The 21,134-nt window shown below is 38.5% G+C and overlaps 3 protein-coding genes across 3 annotated transcripts in view; all 3 read left to right on the top strand.

The window, feature by feature from the left end:
* The window catches only part of LOC134855216 (large ribosomal subunit protein eL33-like), a 425,061-nt gene that overhangs the window by 401,182 nt on the left and 2,745 nt on the right, over positions 1–21,134 (top strand). The window lies entirely within an intron of this gene.
* On the top strand, positions 7,717–9,035 carry LOC134855311 (3-ketoacyl-CoA thiolase, mitochondrial-like). The gene has a single exon (XM_063871800.1). The coding sequence runs from the start codon at positions 7,749–7,751 to the stop codon at positions 8,943–8,945; it is 1,197 nt and encodes a 398-aa protein (XP_063727870.1). The 5' UTR covers positions 7,717–7,748; the 3' UTR covers positions 8,946–9,035.
* LOC134855465 (BRCA1-associated RING domain protein 1-like) lies at positions 11,480–20,832 on the top strand. Its single transcript, XM_063871998.1, has 8 exons — positions 11,480–12,014; positions 12,438–12,604; positions 12,852–13,034; positions 13,185–13,376; positions 13,706–13,861; positions 17,951–18,112; positions 18,763–19,227; positions 19,761–20,832. Exons 1-8 carry the CDS (start codon positions 11,522–11,524, stop codon positions 20,172–20,174), a joined length of 2,232 nt encoding a protein of 743 aa, XP_063728068.1. The 5' UTR covers positions 11,480–11,521; the 3' UTR covers positions 20,175–20,832.

The following is a 21,134-nucleotide window of genomic DNA, read 5'->3' as shown; positions in this document are numbered from 1 at the left end:
AAACCGAATCACCGTGAGTGTTTCCCTCTTGGCCCACATGACTCCTCCTCGGGCTTGCATGCCCCCTGTTGCCGGAATCACTTCTCCCAGTCGCATGTGTGCCTTGCGTTGGTCGTTCGTTAGAGGTCTGTCTGTTCCCCGTTGAACTTGCTCTACTGTTCGGGCCCCATGCTCCATTACCCCTTGTGGCATAGCCTGATGAACTGCCCCTGCCTCTAGTGGATCCATACGTCTTCCTCTTTTGATGTTCATTGAAGTTCACCCTCGGTTCCCTGCTGGGACCTCCCGAGTTCGGTTCTCCTTCTTTTGGTCCACTCTTGCTGCTTAGTAGCCCGTCCAACCTATCCATGATAGCCTGAGTTCGCCGCTCCATCATGGCGTCTATCTTTGTGTCAAGAGTCCCAAGAGACTGCTCTTGCTGAATTCTTAACCTCTCCATGTCGTCTCTTAAGCGTAACTCTCGCTGTTACGCCTCTCTGGTCATTCGCGACAAGTTCTTCGCCATATGCTCGTCCGTTCTTTCTTTCAAGCGTTTTTCGCTCCTGCCAACTTCCTGTCTATTGCGGTTTATTTCTTCCCGCATACTTTCTCTTTCAATGTGAACTGCTCTTTCTAGTTCACTCATCCTTATTGACATCTGCTCGTTTTGTTCTCCTAAACTGTCCACTGTGTTGTTTAAAGCTTCTTCTAGTGCTGCCCCGTTATCCACGAGTGGCGTCACTAGTGGCGGTGTAACCCTGTCGGTCCCAGGTAGCTTCGTGCTGGTCGAGATCCGGGCCTTGACTCTCTGTCTCGACGTCTTCTCATTATCTATTTCAGGATCCGCTAACGCGTTGCCTAGCCCTCTGGTTCTACTCTCTCCAGTCTGTGGCTCTGAACTTGTCATAATCGCGAAGTCTTTTGACTGGCCCGGTGTGTTTGCCTCTTTGCTTATCGTTGTCACTACACCAAATTTGTCCATGGTTCCAGTCTCTCTTCCAACGTATGCCTCGTTCTCCTGGATCGAACTATTGAGGCTGACTTGAGATCCAAAGTCCCCTTGCTCCTCTTCATCCTCTTCCTCCTGGGATTCACCGTCGTTTCCTGCTCCTCCTCCCATGCTGAATGGAAAGATGTTTCCGAAGGTGTTCTTCATTCTTTCTGAGAATGATGATGACGTTGTTTGTTTCCCAGTTCCGCCTGCCATCATAGTGTTGTCTGTCGGAGATCCTCTAGTTGCCGTTACTTCAGTTGAGATGTCGGACAGTTCCGACATCTCCTCTCGATCCAATGTCCCGGTGGAAGTGGCAAAATCATGGCCTTGTTCTACCGGAGTAGATTCACTCGCCAGCCTTCTGCCTCTCCCTTCCAGTCCATTTACTTCCTGGTTGTCGTTCATGGTATGGTCCGTATTGACCTCCACTTCTAACAGTTCTTTTCGCTCTTCTGAGGTCTTCTGACTTCTCGTTTCAACCATTCTGCCTGAAACCGTCTCCCCTTTATCGGACCGGGATCGCTTGATCCAATCCACAAAAGGATCGGTCATCGTTTTTCTTTGCTTTTCAGGTATGAATTTCCTAGAGCTATTACCTCGTTTTGGTATCCTTGACTTGTCTAGACTCATTCTCTATTTGTCACTTATTAATGCCTATACTTAACCCGATTGCTAGATACCTTATAGTTTTATTAACAATAATAATGACACAACACAATAATTTTCACAAGATTCTATTAAATAGTGACCACGAATCCCTGTATTTTATCAGAGTACAGTTTGTATAAAATTTATTCACACTAACCGATTATCGGTGGTAAGATTTGAAAACTAGCACAATATGATGTTATCAGTCAATTTAAAAGATAGTGTACTCACTACCCAATCAAGCACAGTTTATGTTGACTTAAAATCTAAAACAAAAATGTATATATTGACAGAATATGAATATCTCTAAAAAAAACGTATGTGTAATGTACTCTTAGTCGGTCGCAGTACAATAGTCGAACTTGTCTTTTAAAGAAAAAGCTTTCCCTGCTCGGTGCTGCACCAAACAAACAAAACTTTGAAGGCAGTAATTTTCTCAAGTGGGCGGCTATTGCACCCACCGAGTACTGTGTTACCTATCTGCCTTCGGACTGCCCGAGCTAGACCTACTAAAATCCTCAGGGCAGTCACTTTTCCCAAAAACGTATTATGTTACAATCCACACCAATGAATCACGCTCTTTTTAATTTAGACTTAGTGTCGCGAATATCCGAGTTCGGATCTGTTTTGTTTTGGTCTGTTTCTTATTGAAAGGCAAGTTACCAGTGCATTCACTGATAGCTAGCTTGTGTGCTAATAACCGAATACCTCTCACTTTTTCGTCTTTCTTTCGTCTACCTAAGTCCTTTAATAAAATAATACCCCTCCGGATTGGCACATATAGGACCCTTCCGGACTGGCAGAATCTAGACCCCTCCGGATTGGGACCCCTCTGAGTTAGTTAATATAAAACCCCTCCGGATTTGGACCCCTCCGAATTAGCAACTATAAGACCCCTCCGGATTCGGAACCCTCTTAACTTGAAAAAAATTTTGACCCTTCCGGATTGGGAAAATTAGCTTTTCGGAGATTTCCTTCTTTCAACCTATACCCCTCCGGATACGTTCTCCGATGCAATTTTGCTCTTTCAATTAACTAGGAAGGGTATGCACTACTTTCCTAGATCCTTCCGGATTGAAGTTAAGCCTCATATTTGACAATTCACACTAACGGTGAAGGGTCTTATCGCTCGCCTAACTTCGGCTCGCTTAAGCTTTTGCTGTGCCTTTAGCCTTCCCTTTTCGTCTAGAACAGCCTAAAGTTACTTTATTCAACCGCTATTACCTTTTGTTAGGGGTATAAGGGCTTTTCTAAAAATTTTTTGTAAAACGTGAAGGGTGTACCCTTCCAAATTGAGGAATTTGCTAAAAACAATCAAAAGTTTTCACGCTTACTTTTCCGAAAAACTTTTTCCCTATCAGTAAGCTCAGCTAATTTCTGATCTATTGGTACCAAGATCAACTCGATATGCCCAGTAGTTCCAAAGTTATTAACCAAAACGTCTTTTTTCTAAAGTCAAGAAATTTCTCTCTTATAGGTTCCGCCTAACTTTTCCCGCAAATCTGGTCCTTTCGACCTAAAAATTGCTGATCCGAGCTCAGAAGGCCTATACTCTTCTAGTTCAATGCAAAAGACCCGATCTAAAACGCTTTAGTTGAAAAAATTTGCAAAAAACTATGCTACCTGTACCCCTCCGGATTGATGAATCCACCAAATCAAACACGTTAAGTTCGATTTCTCTGCAACCGGGAAGGCGTTCGGGTAACGGGATTGAAAACTTGTAGATTCAATAGTGGACGTTGTCCGAACAACTATTTCTACTGTTCTAACTCAAAAATTTCAAAAAATTTTCTGAATTTTTAGTGTTTCGGTTTCTCAAAAATCACGAAAATTCGGTTTTTTTTTTGTTCCAAAATAGTTCTAACCACTTCCGAACTAAACTTAACCGGTTCTATCTATTATGGTAGTGCAATTACGATGTAACACACTACTTTAGCGCTTTTTTCCGTTTCAAAAATTATCGATATCTCAAAAATCGCGACTTGTGGGGGGATCAAAATATCGCTATTTTGACCCTAAAAACCGTTCTGTTTTCGTTGTTTTTCACTGACCTATAACACTATTGATATAGGCTCTATAAGTAAAAATAATAGTAATACTATGCCCCTCCGGGTTTGTTTAATAATCCGAATTAAGGTGCTTAACTCGGATATTCGCAGTTCGGTGAAGGGTCACTACAGTGCAGCACTGTCGAGCCCCCCATAGATTACTATCTTAATTTTTGTACCAAAAGGGATACAAAACTTGTTAACGATACCCAACAGTCGATTGTTATTGTCGTTGAGCCTCTTCTTGTTGCTCCTTGTACTGTTTGCCGGATCAGTCTTCTCCCAAGACCCTTCCGAATTGAGCGCAAATCAGCTGACCCTTCCGGATTGAGCGCAATTTATCATTAACGTGCTTAAATGCTCAAATAACCCTACAGTACAAGCCTCACAAACGGGCTACAAAACTGATCGTAACGATCTTGACTGATATAAATGCCTGTAACAACAATATATCTATCAACAACAAACGGGGGGGTCGGATCACATCTTGTCTGGGGGGATGATTTCTACTGATTTTTTACTTTTTTACTGCTTTTGGTTTTTTCGGTTATTTTTTATGTTTTTTGTTTTTCTTGGGTACTATATTACTTTTTGTTTGGTTTTATATATATCTTTAAGTGTTTTTGGTCACGAACCTCTCAGGGAACGAGGGAATGGCCGATCCCCCCACCCTTCCTGGTTCGTGAATTTTCGGTCTTAACTAAGTTAAAAAGCTATTCACGGTAATCCCGAGGGCTTCCGCGCTCCGAACCACCCCTCCGCCCCGGCGGTTTAGGCCTAATAAGGGCGTTAATGTGAGCATCCGCTCGGCGCGGAGTGCTCGTTAACGGTTCTGCCGGTCATGATGTTAAAAAGAATAACACCCAGGAGCGCCATAAAAACATCTATGTAACATTCGCCCGGAAGATACATATCGACGGAAGACAAAACTAAGTCTTAAGACGACTGGCTAACGTCTAAACAGAGCTTTGCATGCTTTTCACCGTCTCTACCAAGCCAGTACTTTTCGGTGGTCTTTCTAACATCGGGTCGACAAAAACGTTACTGCTTTCGGCTTCGGTCAAAACACTCAAATTAACTAGATTACATGCAGAAACAGTGAGCTCATGGCTGGGTCTCAGTATCCCCAGACCACGAGGTCACTCCTAAAATCAGGGCTACTACTTATTTTATTTCTTTTGTTTTTGTTCAGTAGATAAAAATCATCATCTCCATCGAAGATGGATCAGCCCTTTCCCCCAACTCCTAGCTTCTCATCCTTATCAAAATGAATCTAGATGTTAATTAAATTCAAGTCAGGACATGACAGGAAGCTAAAAATTTATATAACAGGATAAAAGTTTCAGTTCCTTTACCCCTCCGGATTGACAAATCTGCTGAATCAAACTTGTTAATCCTGATTTCTTCTTAATCCGGAAGGCCGTCTTTCACCCTTCACCGTTGTTCGCAACGGCCTTGCACTTGCAACTTTTGTAGCGGCACAATAGTTGCAACTCGGAGTGTTCTCTGTTACTCTGTAACTCGTTGTCGTTTTCCAATCTCGATTTCGTAGTTGTTGTTAGCGCAGCTAATGTTGTTCTGTTTTTCTTTTTTGTTTTAGCCAAAATGGCCGTTTCTGACGTTTCTCAGAAATATGACGTCATAATTCGAATTTTTGAAATTTTAAAATACCAGAATATTCCAGTCCTCACCGTTTGGCCAATCGTTCCAATAACGTTCTTAATTCTTAATAATCACCAATCCGGAAGGCTCGCTGCTAAAAATTCGAATTCTGCAGAGATTGCATTTTTCACATTCTGGTCGAATGTCACAAACTCGTATCGAGTCTAATTCTAAGGACATCAACATGTGTCATTGTGTTGAAAAACTTGAATTAATCAAATATAAAAACAAAATAAAGCGTTAACGCTATCGTCTAAAAATTATAAATAGAATATCTCATCAAGTTTGTCATAGACTCTAATCGTGCCCAAAACGCAGGCGGCATTGGCTGATTGTATAGCCATTGAAAGCCGCTGTCTAAGGAATCCTGAGGCTCGGTCGTCGTTTGTAAGGGATTTAATGAGCCTTCCGAGCTTTTTGATAAAGGAGGACGTGTTCTTACTGCACTGTCCTTGTGTTGTGAAAGCAACAGCTTGGAAAATATGTCCTCGCCTTGTGAGTTCTTCATACTTCGCGTTCTTTAAGGTTTCTGCAGACTCAGCTGTCCCAGAGGGATCTCCCCTAGAGGGTGCAAGGGCATCAACAATAGTTGCATCCCAGACAAGCGTTTGTCCTCTCTCCCACGGAACTAAAGTAGCACCGTCTGGTCTCTTGCCGTCAGACCGACACATTCCAGGGGGTTCCAGAACGGAAGGGTAACCCGCTAGGGCCAATGTTCGTTTGATAATGTTGTTGACCATTGTGTGTCTGGCGTGCCGGCCAGCACTTTTCCGGCATGAGAGACAATGAAGGTCTGAATTGTCTACAGTCGAGCCACAAACACAACGGTGTGTGGCACAGACTGGACTGCCTAAACGAGTGGCGACGGCAATTCTCAATTGACTGTCTGTTAACTTCAGCCCTAGAGCTTGCGATGGAAGCGCGTTAATCCATGCTGCTGCTTCCTTGCCTTGAAAGGCCATTAGTCTCTTTCGGTTGTTGTTGTCTACCAAAGTGAGAGTGGTAGCTAGCATGTGTTTAAAGGCGGGACCTGTTCAATTGCTTTGAACGTGTGGATGGACGGGCCGTTCGACACAGTTACTCTGTTGTTGCCACTTCTCAAAAGCCTGTCCGATCGTGACTGGAACATTCACCAATCCGTCTGGTAGGATAGAGGCAATAATAGTCCGGCAACTCTCCGCTGAAGCTAAATACGCAGATGGTGCAGTGATAAATGCCGAACTAATACCCAAGCCTCCCAGAGTGGATGGCCAATGTAACTGAGAGGCAGATATATAATCTAGAGTGATGTTGCAGATTTCTTCCACTGATTTCTGGAGGGTGTTGTCGTAATTTTGAAGGAGCTGCTCGTATAGAAAACAAGGGGCTGTACGAAGGAAATATAGGAGTTTGGGTAGCGCAAACGAGTTCTTTATCATAAAAAGGGCATGGTGGGCTTCCAATTCTCCGAGTCTAGAACGCATTCTCTCCAGGGACTCTGTTTTCTGTCGTATACAGTCCTCTATAGCTAATTGTCCAATCGGGGCTCCAAGGATAACGAGGTCTTCGATGTTCGTAACTTCGGTAAAGGGACTGATAGTCCGGAAACGGTCAAGGATTTCTTGTTGACGAGTTATGGATGGCTGTCCAAGAAAGGTTATTTCGCATTTTTTCGAGTGTATCTCTAAACCAAGCTTCTTCGATTCCTCGATGATCCTGCTAAAATTCCACAGGACACGCTGCCAATTGCCTGCGATGTTTCCGTCATCCAGGAACCAGATGTTGAGTTCGGTATCCACGTTTCCCACCATATCATTGATCGTATCAGAGAAAACTGGTGGTCCTTCCGGGTCTCCTTGTTGTGCACCTTCATCGGAACTGATGGTGAAGTTGCCGTAGAATTTGCCGTAGAAAATAAATTTTTTTTCTAGAAGTTTACAAGGATTTTGACTGGAATACGTGATGAAGGGGTTACTATGATTCTTTTGACCTTATGAGTACCCTAAAAAAAGTTTAAAAAAATTTGTAGAACTCAAGCTTAAAATCTCTCTCTCTCTCTCTTCACTCTTTAAAAAAAATAAAATTAAAAGAGTAAAGATTTAAAAAATTTGATTCCCAAGCATCTACGCTCTCTTTCCTTACATTTTCCTTTTTACTTCCAGGAAAAGAGCCCTGTTGTCAAGTGTTGAAGTAGATTCCGTTCAAATAATTTAAACCATTTGAGGTGTTTTAGTTAAACAGCGTGTTTTCTCTGGGCGAAAAAATGAAGTGGAGTGTCCTTACTTCTAACATAATGATTTTTGACCTTCTGATTTAAAAGCTTCTTGTAGCTGCTTAAAAGATCTATAGTTTTCCATGTGTACGCTTGCGATTAGCAACCGTTACATATCATGATCTTGACCCGTAGTTATATCTTTTTTTTGTTTTAGATTCTAAAAATGGCAGCCAAATTAAAAGATATCTTTGTTGTCGGAGCTAAAAGAACAGCTTTTGGAAAGTATGGTGGCACTTTGTGTGATTGGTCGCCTACTAAAATGGCTGTCCAAAGCAGTATTGCGGCCCTAAAGAGTTCAAATGTGAAGCCTGAAGATGTCAATGGAGTAGTTGTAGGGAACGTCATTCACAGCTCTCCAGATGGAATCTATTGTGCGCGACATGTTGGTCTGAAATCAGGAGTTCCAGTGGATCGTGAGATGTATGCAGTTAATCGTCTCTGTGGTTCTGGTTTTCAGTCAGTTGTCAATGCATGTCAAAGTATTTATATAGGAGAATCTCACATAGTCATGGCAGCAGGAACAGAAAGCATGAGTATGGCGCCTTACTCAATTTGGGGAACAAGATTTGGTACTCCTCTTGGCAAAAATCCCAATGTTCAGGATGCTTTGTGGAGCGGCTTAACTGACACATATTGCAAATTGCCGATGGCTCTGACTGCTGAAAATCTAGCTGAAAAGTATAAGATTTCACGCGAAGATTGTGATCTCTTCGCTCTGCACTCTCAGCAGAGATGGGCTGCCGCGTTTGAACAAAACAAGTTCGTCGATGAAATCTGCGATGTTGAATTCAAAACCAAGAAAGGAACAGCTATTTTTAACACCGATGAGTATCCTCGGAAAGATGCGAATATAGAAATGCTGAAAAAGTTGAAACCGGTTTTCAAAGCAGAGGGAACTGTTACAGCGGGTACAGCATCCGGAGTTAATGATGGCGCGGGAACAATCATTGTAGCCAGCGGCGAGGCATGCAAGAAGTATAATCTGGAACCTCTGGCTAGGATTGTCGGATACGGAGCTGCAGGCTGTGATCCTTCAATCATGGGAATTGGGCCAGTGGCTGCTATTAAGAGGGCCTTGGGTGCCACTGGGCTGTCATTGGATGATTTAGATTTGGTAGAAGTCAACGAAGCCTTCGCGGCTCAGTATTTAGCTGTGGAGAAAGAATTGGGCTTGAACAGAGATAAAACGAACTCATGTGGAGGGGCGATTGCTATTGGTCACCCCCTGGCGGCATCTGGAAGTAGAATTGTAGCTCATCTCGCCTACAGAATCAGAAATGAACCTGATGTAAAGCAAGTTGTGGGATCTGCTTGTATCGGTGGGGGTCAAGGGATAGCTGTCATTTTGAGCAAACCATAACTGAAGTTCACTAACTGTTGTATTAATTCAGTGTATATTGTAAAGTTGTATTTATTTGAGCTCAACTTAGCATTTGAACTTGATTTTTTTTTTACCACTGGAGGAAAGTATCGTTACGCTGTTTTGAGTGTTCATGATTGAGTAAAATTGTTTTTTTTTGTGCTATGAGTCTGAAAAAATTCAATTTTTCTTCATGTTTTAGGTGTGATGGGTTTTTCAAACAGAAAGAACAAAAAAACTAGCGTAGATAGGAAAACAACATTAGAAAAATTCGAGCGTTTGTATGATCTGCTTGCATGCTTGAAATGTGGCGTGGTCAATGCATACAATTACCGTAATGGTATTTGTGAACACGTTCTCTGTTCAAAATGTCTAAGTAACATCATATCAAAGAAACGAATTGGTTGTGGCGCAGTAGTTGAAGGATCTGTAGCGACGCCCTGTGAAAAACTCTTCGTCCAGGGAAAACTTGTTCCTGAAACTGACTTCAACGAAAAGTTCCAGTCCATGATCGAATTAATGGACCAATATAGCGTTTCATTCGACGACCTAAAGCGCCCTAAACCATTGAGAGGATCTCCTGTACCAGCAAAGTTTAGATTCGAAGCGGGAAGCAATAGCGATTCTCATCATACATCGTCAGATAATGGTGATGTTATGTTAATAACACCTTCGAAATTAACGAACATTGAAGCTGACAGCACTCCTGATTCTATTAATTCCCGACATCCTGATCCGTTTTTGCCGTCTTTTATCAGTTCTGAAGAAGAAAATAACAAGAAACCGCCAAAAAGTATATTACGGAGTTCCCCGCGAGTTAAATCAAGAACTACAACTGGTGCAGAGAAAAACGAAACATTGAAGTCAAAAACGAACGATCGTATTTTCTTCGGAGACCTTGTTTTTGAGAAAAAATCTCAAAAATCTACTGGCAGAGAAGTAGAATTTAAAAATGGGCTTTCAAATCCTTAATTAATTGATAATACTTAGTGAAAACCAGTAGCAGATTTGAGGGGGAGGGGGGATGGCTCTCCCCTCAGAGATTCGACCCAAAGCGACCCCTCTGGCGCCAATACATACTGATTTTGCGGGGAGTGTGAGCAAAAAAAAACGCAATTATTCGGCCAAAATTTTCCAAGAAGTGCCTGAGACGCCTTTTATGGCCCGTTTTTTAACTTTTTTTTTGGAAGTTTTTTTCGTAATTATTTTAAAAATCCGCCCCATACCTCGAAAATCTGCGCCTGGTAAAAACTATTTAGTTAAAAGACAGTTAATCTGTGCAATTTAATCGTGCAAAACATGCCTAATTCGTGTTTAAAAATGTTTAAAAATTGATAACGTTCAATTTCATTTGATACTATGTTGTCATTTATAAATTGGGTTATATTTTTGTTACTTTCATAGACAGTCACAAAATATATTTTTGGCTATAATCAGCATTTATTTTGCAGCCTTATATCATACAGGGAAACGGAATTTTGCGCAGTTTTTTTCTTTCGCTTGTCCTAGAGCAAGTATCAGAACGCTAAGAGAAAAAGCTCAATAATTGCACATCGTGATGAGAATCGGAGGAAAATTTTAACAAATTCATTACGGACTAGATCTTGTTACCTATCCCCCTATTGCAATAGGGGGTAAGGGGGATAGTTAACAAGATTCCACGGACTTTTTCTTCTGGTAAACAACTTGTTTAACGAAATCACTGAAGAATTTGCGATGACAAGCTCAATTTTCTGTGAAAATTCAAATTTAACTTCTGGTTGTTATTACTGGTAACAACACATTATCTTGATGGAGTAATATTGATGATATTGAAGTTGTGTTTGAGCTATTTCTAGGAAAAACATAATTGTGGACATTTTGTTTGCTTATTTTCTGTCGGTCTTTTTGTACGGCATTGGTTTTACCGATTTCAACTTTTTTTAATATAATTCCGTCATCGTGATTTATCCTGTAATTTCTAAATTTAACATTTCGATTCTGAGTAATTTCAAGTTTTTTTTACTTGATAAGTATGTCAGCCTGATATTGCGGTTTTGCGGTGTTTGGTGGGCGACAATTGAATTTGATGCTTCTAGAATAGAATTTTATGATTCAAAGAGGAGTGCGTAAAATTGTTCGTTGAAAACTTTGTAGCTCATTGTTTTCTTGAGAACAATCTTCTTTTTAGTTACACGCGCCTCTACCCAAGGCTTGTCGGCGTAGTTTTAAATCAGAGAAGTTTGCAAGATTGCTAACATAACACTGGCAATTGCAATATATGCCAGGTTTTTTTTCCTAATTGATCTTCATTCGAGACAAACTTAAAGAAATTCTGGCTATGTTTGTCATGCCAAGTTTTTCATGTATCAGAAGATGTGCTGAGCTCCGCTTTGACTATGTGTATCTATTTTGATTCCCTGCTAAGTTCATTGCTGGTTTGGCTTTTAAAACAACACTGAAAATTTCACAATATTTACTTTTAATTAATTTCGATTTCTATTTTCTATATTTTCTATTTTTTTTTACAAGTTTTATATTTTTTTTTCAGACTGATTTGATCTTTTAAATTTTTGAACTTTGAAACGACAACTAAAATGTCTTCTGCCGACGTCGAAAAGCCAACCCAAGGACTGAAAGAGGAACAGTTTGAGAAAAAAGAAGCTGACAGCGAGCAAGCGATGGATCAAAATGAAATGAGCGACTTGAAATCTAGCGAAGTCTCACAAAGTGCAACAGGGGCGGAGAATAAAGAGGAATCGAACTCTAAGAAAAAGGATGATGCAGTTATCGGCGTGATTAAAAAGGATCCAACCGATAAAAGTGGGAATGATAAATCGAAACGAAAGAATCTGAAGTGCTCCAAGTGTGATTTGGTGTCGAATATTGTGTTGTTGTTTTACAATGTGAACTGTCAGCATGTGTTGTGCACCAAGTGTCTGCAGTTATTGGGCCATGTGACCCAGCTGAAGTGTGACACAGTGTTGAGCAATGGTGCTAAGTGTGACGCATTGTGGACTAGGAAAAGCACCAACATATTGACCTATGTTGACCCCTTGTTCATTAATGCTGTGACGGTTGAACTGAAAGGTAATGATGCTGGTCATTAAATCGAACTTGTTTCTTAAAAATTGAACGCAAAAAAAAAACGAATCTTATTAGTGACGTATTTGTAATTGTCCATATAAATGCTAGTGAAATGCAACAAAGATAATAAAGGAATTATACAAAAAGAAATGATAATGTTTATAATTGAAAATTTGAAATTGTGAAAAATGTGTCAACATAGGTTAAAGATTTTACAAATTATTTAAATTTAAAAATGGGTACCAGCAAATCATACCATCATCCCATGCAATTGTCAAATGTAAGCTCAGTTGAGCAAGCGTTTGCTATTCGCTTGTTTACGATTTTTAAAACGGTTTTTCCGATTGCCGGTAATCATTTTTAATAGCTTCATAGCGAATGAATATATATTAAAGGAATCATATTCTAAATGGTGGCTTCTGTTAGGTAATGCGAGCTTGAATGTGGATAAGTCGGATACTAACGTGGAAGTATGTCTGGACAATGCGGCTCTCAAGTTCCTGAGGAGTATCAAACCATGTGTGCCCGGACTGCCTACTCTGGAAAACAATCCACTGGATGCCCCCCAGGGAGAAGCGAAAGCCACTGATGATGTAAGAACTGTTAGGAGAGATACAAATATAGCATCTCTTGTAGGTTTGATGAAACAAAGTTTTCCGAATGTTCTCACCGCAACAAATCTTTCATTGGACTCTGCAACTACTGCGTAGCTGAAATAGCCAAACTTGACGTGTTTGAGAGAATTAATTTTTAAGATGCAGTTTTTTTTTATCGCATAGCTGGTTTTTGGCACATTTTTTTTTTACAAATGAATTCATATTTTGTATTTTATTTGTGTAGTCTGAAGTCACACCCCTCGCTTCGCCCCCTCGGAAGCGAGCCAAGAAATCTGACGGATCTCAGAAAGAGGAAACAACTCCGGGCCCCAGGAAGACAACTGCGAGGACAGCGGCCAAAGAAGCTTCTAAAAGCGAACCGAAAACCCCTAAGCAAGAATCCAATACAGCTGTTTCTGCGAATGTGGTGTGTTCTATAAGTAAATCGTTGAAAGGCCGTTAATTTAAAGTATTTTTAACAAATGTTTGAAAGAAATTGATTTTATTTCATAATTTCAAATGATCAATAGTTAGAATTAGTGTTTATTCTGCTTAATAACCTTACTTTGTTGGTTAGGCTAAGAGTACCGATAATTCGAGTGAAAGTAAAGACCAAGAGGAAGAAGCTAAATCTGTACCGTCAACAGTCGTAGCATCAGGAGTGGATCAACAGAACCCTCTTTTGGGTCGTACTCTGAGCAGTGTGGAGAACAAGATTGTGCCGAAGGTGAAGTTGAATGCGGCCAATGACCCTGCCACATACAAGAAGGTCGGTATTTTAATTGTAATAAATCGTAAAAATGAAATTGGGTCAAAGAAAAAGCAGGAGAAATGATGAGGAAAAACGATTTGAAAGGATCTTCATCAATGATTTATGCATTGATTCGGAAGCGTTTTTTCGGAAGATTTATGAATAACAGAAGAAAATCAGTAGCAGCAATACTTGTTTTTTCATTGTTGTGTTTTAAGTAGATGAACTGAAAAAGTAAAATGATATAGGCCAATAAAGTGGCATCATGTTGCGCAGTACTTTTGGAAAAAGATTCGTATAAAGACAAACGATCAAGATAACTATATTACTTAATTTTTTGTTGTTAGGTGATGAAGAAGAACTTCAAAGGTGAGACTGCTCTGCATGCTGCGTGTCAGAGAGGTCAAGTGGAGAAGGCGAGGGAGTGGCTGGAGATGGGCTCAGACCCCAACACCTCAGACAACGCCAATCTCAGACCCATTCACGAACACGGCGTCATCATGGTCAGTAGTTCTAGGGAACACTTCAAAATAGCGTAGTTTTTTGTGAATGCAAAGGAAAAAACGATGTTTTAAACAACGTAAAGAAACAATGGTTAAACTCGATTGGTGAAAAATGTTACGCTTTAGTTGCTGAACAAATGAAAGGTTGATTGAAATGCATTTGAACGTCAGCAACGTTTTGTTAAACTATTTTTTTGAGTGAATGATCTGTGTATGGATTTGGAGCAATAGGGTACAGTAATAGGCCCTACAAAAGCCACATGTTCGTCAAAAATTATAACTGATTGACAGCCAAGTATAGAGTGATGTTTACACTTGCGAAGCTAGAGTATTAATACTAACCTTTTTTTCTTCCAACCTAAGTGGCAAATATTGGTGAGACACCCCTTTAATGATTGGGGTACCTTCACAGCTTTTTGATAACATGTGCTTTGACATTCGAATAGTAATAAATTCACATAATTGATGCGTTTTTAATTCATCAAATGAACCGAATAAAGCTATTAAGCTATACAAATGAACCGAAAAAAGCTATATAAATTTTCCAACTGAATATATCTCGCAAATTTTTGAAATGCATAATTTATACTTAATATGGCTTTATACTTTGCGATTTGTTGCATGCAAAGTTAGTGTTGATGCCTTCAGTTTGTTTAATTTCAAATTATTATTGGCGAAATTGAGTCTGTTTGTAATTGATGCTGAATCACATTGACAATTTGTTTCACATATATAGCTGCTTTATTCGTGACTACTGTCATTCGAATGTTAAGCTTGAGAGGCTGAGGGGATAGTGCGTGAGACTCAATATATCTTGATTGCTGTAGGTCGCAGATTCGACTTTTTTTGAGACTTTCGACTTGAATTTTTCGCAGAAATTTCTAGAATTTTTTGAAGTTTTTGATTCACAAAATAGCGCTAAAAAACTCCAAAAATTACTTTACTCGAGTAAAACTAAGCTTTCACGGCTTTATTTAAACTCAAATAAGCTATTGTAAGCATACACGCTCACCTTATAAGCTCGAAATCAGAGCAAAAATCAAAAATTTCAAAGCGGTTTTTTCTCGACAGATAAATATCACTCAACCCATTTCAAGGATTATTTCTGGTATTTCTGCGTGCAAAAGAAAAAAAGAAAAAACTGAAACATAACCCGATACAAAGTTCCTCCACATTTTTAAATGGTCGGAACAACGAGGATGGATAGCCAGTCGCTGTGTAAGGAGCACAGAGTTTTCCGACCATACTCATAAAAATTTTTAAAATTGTTTTGTCTTCAAATTTAGTGTCGTTTTTAGTACGTGGTGTGATTAGAGAATTATACAAACGCGTAGAAAGTTAGTAACTTCGGCATAGTTGATAACATTTGTCTTCAAAAAAATGCATGACAAATGAAAAAAAGAAAAAGACAAAAATTTGCCAATTATAAAATTTTTATTATAAAACCGTGATTATTAAGGAAGTGCTAATTTAAACTTGGAAAGCCCTTTTTTAAATAGAAAATCAAGTTTTCTTAGCTTGAAACTGAATTTTCATATAACGATTATAAGTCGATCGCTTTAGCTCGAAGTTGATTTAAAACTCAAAAATGTTAACCAATTTTTCTCAACACTGGAACAACTTTTTGAAATTTATTTCGAATCATATGTGATAGGGCATCAACATAATATATCACTCGAATGGTTCGATTAACTATTTGTGGCAAACAAATTTGTTGGAAAAACCAAAAAAAGTCTGCTTGCTCACTTTTTCAGCTAGAAATTAGCTCAAAAATTAAAAAACCCCAAAAATTACTTTACTCGAGTAAAACTAAGCTTTCACGGCTTTATTTAAACTCAAATAAGCTATTGTAAGCATGCACGCTCACTTTATAAGCTCGAAATCAGAGCAAAAATCAAAAATTTCATAGCGGTTTTTTCTCGACAGATAAATATCACTCAACCCATTTCAAGGATTATTTCTGGTACGTGATTTTGCGTGCAAAAGAAAAAAGAAAAAACTGAAACATAACCCGATACAAAGTTCCTCCACATTTTTAAATGGTCGGAACAACGAGGATGGATAGCCAGTCGCTGTGTAAGGATCACAGAGTTTTCCGACCACACATAAAAATTTTTAAAATTGTTTTGTCTTCAAATTTAGTGTCGTTTTTAGTACGTGGTGTGATTAGAGAATTATTCAAACGCGTAGAAAGTTAGTAACTTCGGCATAATTGATAACATTTGTCTTCAAAAAAATGCATGACAAATGAAACAAAGAAAAAGACAAAAATTTGCCAATTATTAGATTTTTATTATAAAACCGTGATTATTAAGGAAGTGCTAATTTAAACTTGGAAAGCCCTTTTTTTAAATAGAAAATCAAGTTTTCTTAGCTTGAAACTGAATTTTCATATAACGATTATAACTCGATCGCTTTAGCTCGAAGTTGATTTAAAACTCAAAAATGTTAACCATTTTTTCTCAACACTGGAACAACTTTTTGAAATTTATTTCGAATCATATGTGATAGGGCATCAACATAATATATCACTCGACTGGTTCGATTAAATATTTGTGGCAAACAAATAACTCGATCGCTTTAGCTCGAAGTTGATTTAAAACTCAAAAATGTTAACCATTTTTTCTCAACACTGGAACAACTTTTTGAAATTTATTTCGAATCATATGTGATAGGGCATCAACATAATATATCACTCGACTGGTTCGATTAAATATTTGTGGCAAACAAATTTGTTGGAAAAACCAAAAAAAGCCTGCTTGCTCACTTTTTTAGCTAGAAATTAGCTCAAAAATTAAAAAACTCCAAAAATTATTTTACTCGAGTAAAACTAAGCTTTCACGGCTTTATTTTAACTCAAATAAGCCATTGTAAGCATGCACGCTCACTTTATAAGCTCGAAATGAGAGCAAAAATCAAAAAATTCATAGCGGTTTTTTCTCGACAGATAAATATCACTCAACCCATTTCAAGGATTATTTCTGGTACGTGATTTTGCGTGCAAAAGAAAAAAGAAAAAACTGAAACATAACTCGATACAAAGTTTCTCTACATTTTTAAATGGTCGGAACAACGAGGATGGATAGCCAGTCGCTGTGTAAGGATCACAGAGTTTTCCGACCACACATAAAAATTTTTAAAATTGTTTTGTCTTCAAATTTAGTGTCGTTTTTAGTACGTGGTGTGATTAGAGAATTATTCAAACGCGTAGAAAGTTAGTAACTTCGGCATAATTGATAACATTTGTCTTCAAAAAAATGCATGACAAATGAAAAAAAGAAAAAGACAAAAATATGCCAATTATTAGATTTTTATTATAAAACCGTGATTATTAAGGAAGTGCTAATTTAAACTTGGAAAGCCCTTTTTTTAAATAGAAAATCAAGTTTTCTTAGCTTGAAACTGAATTTTCATATAACGATTATAACTCGATCGCTTTAGCTCGAAGTTGATTTAAAACTCAAAAATGTTAACCATTTTTTCTCAACACTGGAACAACTTTTTGAAATTTATTTCGAATCATATGTGATAGGGCATCAACATAATATATCACTCGACTGGTTCGATTAAATATTTGTGGCAAACAAATTTGTTGGAAAAACCAAAAAAAGCCTGCTTGCTCACTTTTTTAGCTAGAAATTAGCTCAAAAATTAAAAAAAATTCCAACTGATTTTCTCGACATTGAAAAAAGTTTTTTTTTTGAAATTTTTAATATCGTACGAATCTTGATTGAAAAAGCTTTGAAATATCAGTTGACCCATTCGAATTATCGTGGTTCCTAATTTTGTGTTGTAAGAAACACTTGAATACAAAGTTCCTCCCCATTTTCAATGGTTGAATTAATTATTCTGATTTTTACCCATTTGAAAACGACTTTATTAGTTTTTTAGACACTGTTGGCTGGTTAATGAAGATAATATTTATTTTTTAACAATGAAAACACTGCGTTCTTAACTCTTGTCAAGATATATAACGGCGTTAACTACTTTTTGCCAAATAATTTGGGATCTGATCTGATTAATCAATGTGGCCCATAAAAGATTGACCGATTTTGCCGTGCTCTGAATTGTATCCCACCCTGTGTATAGAAGCCGGAGTTGTGCCAGCTGTTGTTGGAGTACGGGGCTGAGGTGAATGTGGCGGGAGGGGATGAGAATTTGATGCCCCTGCACATCGCCATCAGCAACAACTGTGTGGAGACCGCCAAACTCCTCATCCGATTCGGAGCTGACCTCAACGCCACAGGAAAGGTCAGTTGAAAGTTGAAATCCTTTTTTCAATAATGGTGTGTTTTCACTAATTAGACGCTAAAGGGCTAACGTAGGTATTGTATTTTGAAGTTCTGTGTCTTCATCCAAAAGAGAAATGAATAATATAGTATAAATCGTTTCGATTCGTTAAGTAGGATCAGATTGGAAGCCGCATATATCGTTAAGTAGGATCAGATTGGAAGCATATCGCCTAAACTAGTCCGCCGCATATATAAGTGTTTAAAAAATGGTTTCTCTCAATTCACTAAGTTCACAATCCGATTTTGTCGATTCTGAAAACGAATCGCGACTGAACTATTTTAATATGGTTTTCCATTTAATTTCGTACGGCTGGTTTTAAAAGTATCATTTTTTGCGGGGGTAAAAACCACCCCGGGTCATATTTGCCTCCGAGCACTTTTGCGCGTGGTCAAAACAAATGTAAAGACGATATAGGCTATCTGTATTTTTTTATAAATGAGATTGATTATTTAGATATCTTCAATGGTTTGTTTTTATCATATTATGAAAACATTATTGATACTGCATCATCATCAGAAAATATTAATTCTCCCGAAACGATTTTTAGCTACAATCGAACATTTTTTATTTGATAATTTTTCAAAATTATTGTTGGTCAAATGTTTCAGGATGCAAGTGGAAATGAGTTCACGTCTTTGTCTCTCGCTGAAAAAATGGCCAAAGAATACGGCTGCACTGATCTCCTACAAGCAGTGAAAGAGACCAAGAGGGAAATATTCGAGCCGGTCAAGCCTCCAGTCGCACTGGTATCTGGACCGCCTCCAGTTCTGGGCAAACCCATTATATTCTCGGTGTCTGGCTTAAGCGACGAGGAAAAGAATTTGGTGGCGAGTTTTGCTGAGAAATTCCCGATGCGAGTCATGCTAAGTCAGAACTACAACAATGACTGCAATGTGATTGTGTGTGGAAAGGCGAAGACTAAAGCAACCAGCTACCCGCCGTCTATTAAAGTGTTAGCAGCTATTTTGACCAATGGCAACGTGGTTGACATCAACTGGATGCGAGAAAGCATGAGTAACAGGACTTACTTGGATTATGAGAATTACCTGATTGAATCGGTTTGCGGGATCAAGGTCAGTTTCTATTTCTAAAAAATGCTTCAAGTTCTTAAAATGTTTTGTCCCAACTGGACTCCTTTGTCGGTACAAGTATGGTATGATATTTGGCTTCCTAGAACAAGCAAGTGTGAAAAGTTTTCATGAAAGTGATTTTAATGAAAAGTTGAAAGACGCGAAAAAAAAATAATGAAAAAATGGTTTGTACTTAGAAACAGCTGCTTGTAAGGATTTAGGCGGAAATAGCTTAAACTTAGAAACAGCTGCTTGTAAGGATTTAGGCGGAAACAGCTTATACTTTGTACTAGTATAAGCTGTTTCCGACGGTTTTACGTCGCATAAATGTTTCTTCGGGAACCATTTATGTTTTAGGCAATTTATTTTGTAAACGCAGCGGGTGGTGCTTCAAAAGAACACATTTTGTGATAAGACATGAAAAGATTAAGTCGTTAATTTAGTTTCATTATTTCTCCTTTGTGCAGACTCACATTTTCCCCTATTTTTCCTGGAAATATTTTTTGTGACAGTATATGAGTTAAGCTTTGTTCCAGGGTGGAGTTCTGCGAGCGAGGGAAACCAATAAGACAAACCCCAAGAAAATCTTCAACGGCCTCAAGTTCGTCGTGCAAGAAAAACTGGCCACTTTCAAATACAACGAAATCTGTCTTCTGATCGAGATCGGCGACGGACAGCTTCTGGGCAATGCGCCGGAGTATTCAGCGGGGAAAAAGTTGCTGAACGACCCGAAGGTCAAAATCGAATTCATGAAGGAAGACTCGATGATAGGCGATATGAGGCTAATCTTCGTGACTGAAAACATTTTTGGTCACATTGAGAAAATTCAGGACGGCACTTACAAGGTCTCGCCTGATTGGATTGTGAATTGTGTCGCCAGTTTCTCGCTGCTGTCAAATGTGTTTCCAAAGTGCTCATCAACTGAAACTGCGACAAAACCTGAATGGTGAAATGAATACATTATGCAACATTTCGACGTCTAAATTAACGTGAGAAAATTGGGATACTTATTCAGAAAAAGACGTCAAAATGCAGCATCTGAAACATGTTTACGATAACCAGATCTCCGAGGATTCTAATTGCTGTTCTTTTTCTACTTTTCAACCTATTTATTAACTCTGAAACTCTATTTATTAACCCTTTTTCTCAATTGCTGATTTGGGCTCTGAACTTACCTTTTCAGAGTCTGCTTTCTCCATGCTGATTTTAACGCCATTTAATCAATTTTGAAAAACTTTGACATTTGAAAGCTCTTTTTATCCAAATGTTGCTATTTGTGGTTTGAACGGTCTTTGATGTTCTTTAGTTAAGCTTTATACAAGCAGTTTTGTTTTGATCAACAAGTTTGGCTATTTTAACCAAAATTTTGAATTCGCTTTTCAGTATTGAAGTGCTTAAAGAAATGTTTCTCTTTAAGTCGCCCAAAAGAAATGATTTGAGTGCAATTAACTATGCATATGAAATGCTTTCAATTTCGAATACGATTTGAATTGAAATCAATTTTACTTGGTTTGATTCTGAGTTAAGAAAAACTACGCAAAGAAACATCAGTAGCTTGAGTGTGGCCAGGATTTGTACTTTTCGCAAACTGGAAATTTTTTCCAAAAAAAATTGTTTTAGGAGCTTTGTGTCTGCTTATTAAGAGACCATGAACGTAGTAAAGACTCTTGTAGGTCGTGATTTTTTTCGAGGAATAAAAAAGTTACTATTGATTCAGTTTCCTTAAAGTGTTCAGCATTTTATAAAAAAAATCACAAATTTTTCTTGAAAATCCGAGTTTCAAGGGCATATAATTTTTTCTTCGATAGTATATAGTATTTTTTTTAATTCCTTGCGTTAACTGACTATTTTCCAACTTTGTTGGCTAAGTTTGTTATGTCAGATTAATTGCTTCAGCACAGCTCTACTCT

The sequence above is a fragment of the Symsagittifera roscoffensis genome, chromosome 10, assembly GCF_963678635.1.
Source record: "Symsagittifera roscoffensis chromosome 10, txSymRosc1.1, whole genome shotgun sequence".
NCBI classification, from domain to species: domain Eukaryota; kingdom Metazoa; phylum Xenacoelomorpha; order Acoela; family Convolutidae; genus Symsagittifera; species Symsagittifera roscoffensis.
The sequence above is the reverse complement of the archived record's forward strand: the minus strand, read 5'-3'. Positions and strand labels throughout refer to the sequence as shown.

Bases quoted from the DNA above. Each gene is read 5' to 3' on its own strand.
- LOC134855311 (XM_063871800.1), top strand. From the start codon at position 7,749: ATGGCAGCCAAATTAAAAGATATCTTTGTTGTCGGAGCTAAAAGAACA.
- LOC134855465 (XM_063871998.1), top strand. From the start codon at position 11,522: ATGTCTTCTGCCGACGTCGAAAAGCCAACCCAAGGACTGAAAGAGGAA. The intron at 12,015-12,437 runs GTAATGATGCTG...GGCTTCTGTTAG, and splicing joins TGTGACGGTTGAACTGAAAG to GTAATGCGAGCTTGAATGTG. The intron at 13,377-13,705 runs GTCGGTATTTTA...TTTTGTTGTTAG, and splicing joins ACCCTGCCACATACAAGAAG to GTGATGAAGAAGAACTTCAA.